Below are 1,729 nucleotides of genomic sequence, written 5' to 3'. Positions count from 1 at the left end.
TTTTATTGTGTGCAGCCACTTACCTCCCCCAGGTAGGTCCCATTGTGCTCTATAGTACTGGGAAGACAGAAAAATGGAATTGTGGGAGTTTCGGCCAGGTTGTCACCTTTCTATCTCGTGTCTTCCATTAGATTTGTGTGCCTTCTGTCACAAGACCATCCCCCCCAGCACTGCCGCCATTGAGGCTATGAAGAAGCAATACCACGCCAGCTGCTTCACCTGCCGCAAGTGTCACCGACTACTGGCCGGGCAGCTGTATTACCAAAAAGATGGGCAGCCAATCTGTGAGCATTGCTATAAGGTAACAAAAGGAGCCAGTATGCTGGGGGAAATATGTTTTGTCAAACTAGTTCTGGTCCACATAGAGGGACCGGGTCTCGGTCCTGGTCCATGGGAAGGGACTGGGGCTCTGTTCTGGTCAATTAGTATGGACCAACGCTCTGTTCTGGTCCATGGAGAGGGGCTGGATCTTTGGTCTGGTCCACGGAGAGGGACTGGGGCTCTATTCTGGTCCACAGAGAGGGGCCAACGCTCTGTTCTGGTCCACGAAGGGGGACCAACCTCTGTTCTGGTCCACTAAGAGGGGCTGGAGCTTTGTACTGGTGCATGGAGAGGTAACGGGCCTCTGTTCTGGTCCAAATAGAGGGGGAGGAACTTTTTTTCTGGTCCACAGAGAGGGACCAGGGCTCTGTTCTGCTCCTGTTTCAGATATTTGGGTAAATGTGGGGTCACAGGGGGTCACAAGATGGCTGTAAGGCGCTGATATTGCAGGATCATTGATGAGTGTTTGTTCTCAGTGCTGACTTTGCTGCCTTGCGCAGTGACCTTGACCTTCAGTTTTGACTTTCTTCTCACATTTCATATCCCGGTTTGCACATTTTTCACCCCCAGATGAATCTTTGAGTTCATAAACTCGTCTGGGTCCCACGCCCCGCATGTCTCCATGCCGTTTCCAGGGCCACAGCTGAACAGCTTAGACGCGGCACCGGCATCGCATTATTGTACTTGGCATCGGAAGTGCAAACTCAGCGAATTCCACCCCACAGCCAGGGACGAAAATGTGGAAACTCAACAAAGTTAGGAGGCAAAAATGACAAATGATTGACATCACCCCTACGCTCTCCCTGTGACCCCAGATTAACCTCTTTGTGCCCCGGGGACACTGATCACCATTCTGTCATTTCATAGCTCGGTGTATAGCAGTTTGTAGGGTTCAAGCTTTACCGCCTGCTGTCACATTTTCCATTATGTCCCATTATGTGCTGATGATCCCCTGCAGCCTATATGCAGCCACTTCCTATCCACTCCAATGACAATTTGTTGCATTACCACATTATAACAGGAAATGCTTCAACATTGACCTTTATGGCAGGATCACCAGAGATTGTTCCTGGAATGCCATGAACATGTTAGATAATTTTTGTATGGAATGATTTGAGCTCTGAGCAGTGATAGGATTACAGACGGCCATGTTTGATGACAGTCAGTACATGCGGGGTGATAAATCCTGGCCTCTTCCTTCCCACAGGACACACTGGAGAAATGTGCCAACTGCCAGACTCTGATCATGCAGCACATAGTGCGCGCCATGGGGAACAGCTACCACCCGGAGTGCTTCAGGTGTGTGGTGTGCCAGCGGACGATCGCTGATGAGAGCTTTGCTGTGGATGAATACAATGATGTGCACTGTGCGGAGGATTATTACAGGTAGGTAGTGATGGGGGAAACC

General features: G+C 50.2%; 1 protein-coding gene across 1 annotated transcript in view; it reads left to right on the top strand.

Annotated features, from left to right (window-relative positions):
* Nucleotides 1–131: 131 nt before the first annotated feature.
* The window catches only part of FBLIM1 (filamin binding LIM protein 1), a gene marked incomplete at its 5' end in the record, with an annotated part of 3,535 nt that continues 1,937 nt past the window's right edge, over nt 132–1,729 (top strand). Inside the window, 2 exon segments of the mRNA XM_072425650.1 lie at nt 132–301; nt 1,529–1,707. Coding sequence (XP_072281751.1) covers nt 132–301; nt 1,529–1,707 — 349 coding nt within the window.

Source organism: Pyxicephalus adspersus, chromosome 11, assembly GCF_032062135.1.
Source record: "Pyxicephalus adspersus chromosome 11, UCB_Pads_2.0, whole genome shotgun sequence".
Classification (NCBI taxonomy): Eukaryota; Metazoa; Chordata; class Amphibia; order Anura; family Pyxicephalidae; genus Pyxicephalus; species Pyxicephalus adspersus.
The sequence above is the reverse complement of the archived record's forward strand: the minus strand, read 5'-3'. Positions and strand labels throughout refer to the sequence as shown.